Source organism: Macrobrachium nipponense, chromosome 42 (assembly GCF_015104395.2).
Source record: "Macrobrachium nipponense isolate FS-2020 chromosome 42, ASM1510439v2, whole genome shotgun sequence".
NCBI lineage: Eukaryota > Metazoa > Arthropoda > Malacostraca > Decapoda > Palaemonidae > Macrobrachium > Macrobrachium nipponense.
In genome coordinates this window covers 4864612-4865646 of record NC_061103.1, presented here as the reverse complement: position 1 = coordinate 4865646, position 1035 = coordinate 4864612, and the positions used below count along the sequence as shown (strand labels likewise).

General features: G+C 55.6%; 1 protein-coding gene across 1 annotated transcript in view; it reads right to left on the bottom strand.

The window, feature by feature from the left end:
• Positions 1 to 467, bottom strand: part of LOC135213244 (uncharacterized) — a 51455-nt gene extending 50988 nt beyond the window's left edge. The window contains exon 1 of the mRNA XM_064247221.1: positions 327 to 467. Within this exon, the coding sequence (XP_064103291.1) occupies positions 327 to 467 (141 nt within the window). The remainder of the gene's footprint in view (positions 1 to 326) is intronic.
• Positions 468 to 1035: the final 568 nt, after the last annotated feature.

Sequence of the window (1035 nt, the reverse complement as noted above, 5' to 3'; positions counted from 1 at the left end):
TGCAAATGAATGTGACACTGTACCTCCGGCACAGGTGTCAAGGAGAGTATGTGGCTCTTTGGTTAGTGTGTTAATGATTTGTTACGTCCCTTCTTCTTCTTATTCCTCCAGGACCTGGCTCTACCAGTCCTAGGAGTAGACGGAGCCACCGACTCTGGGGTAAGGCCAGAAACGCCGTCAGGAGCAGAGGCAGTGGTAGCCTGAGGGATTGCAGGAGAATACCCTACTTCGGTATCTGCAGCAACCATCGTAGAGGTGGAACCTACTGCAGGGGAGGCCCTCACTCCGGCTGCTGCGACAGCCGTCGTAAGGGTAAGACTCCAGACTGACTCCTGGTCGGGCAGTTCCTGGTTTTCCAGAGGAGGTATGAAGGTAAGGTCCGCCGGAGGTTCATCCGCGGGCGACAGAGGTAAGGGTGAAGAAGAATGATGGGCTGGAGATTGGCCATGGGCTGCGGTAAGCTCCATGCCTGTTGGAGGATCTCCTGTAGGAGGATCCTTGATTAGGTTAGGTGCCGGCGCTAGCTCGGGGCCAGGCGCAGAGGTCAAGTTCGGTGGTGGCTCTACGTCCAGGCTGGACAGAGCTTGGCATTGCCCAGTGCTGCCAAGTGGCACTGGCAGAGTGTTGAGGTCGACTGGACCTGTGACGGGTACCGGGGGTGCAATACCTCTCAGCGGGCCCTTGGTAATGGGAGACTTCAGGTCATGCCCTAGGAGGAGGTCGTAACCTCCTGGAAGGTAGCTTGCAACTGCAAGTGTACATATCTTGGTAAGGTGAGGTCGTGCAACTCTCAATTGGACGGTGGGAAGGATCATCTTACTATGCTTGATGCCTTCAATCGTGATCAGTTGCCGTCTATCGACGGTAGCCCCTCGGGGGATTTGATCTTCCCGTATCAGGGAGTATTTTGAGCGCCGGAGACATCAAAGGCTCTGACATGGCTTGGTGGATAATGACCTTGGAGGGGTGCGACGGTTATAGGGCCCTGAGCTGGGGGTCCTAGTAACGAAGGATTGGTAACTGCCATTGCGATGG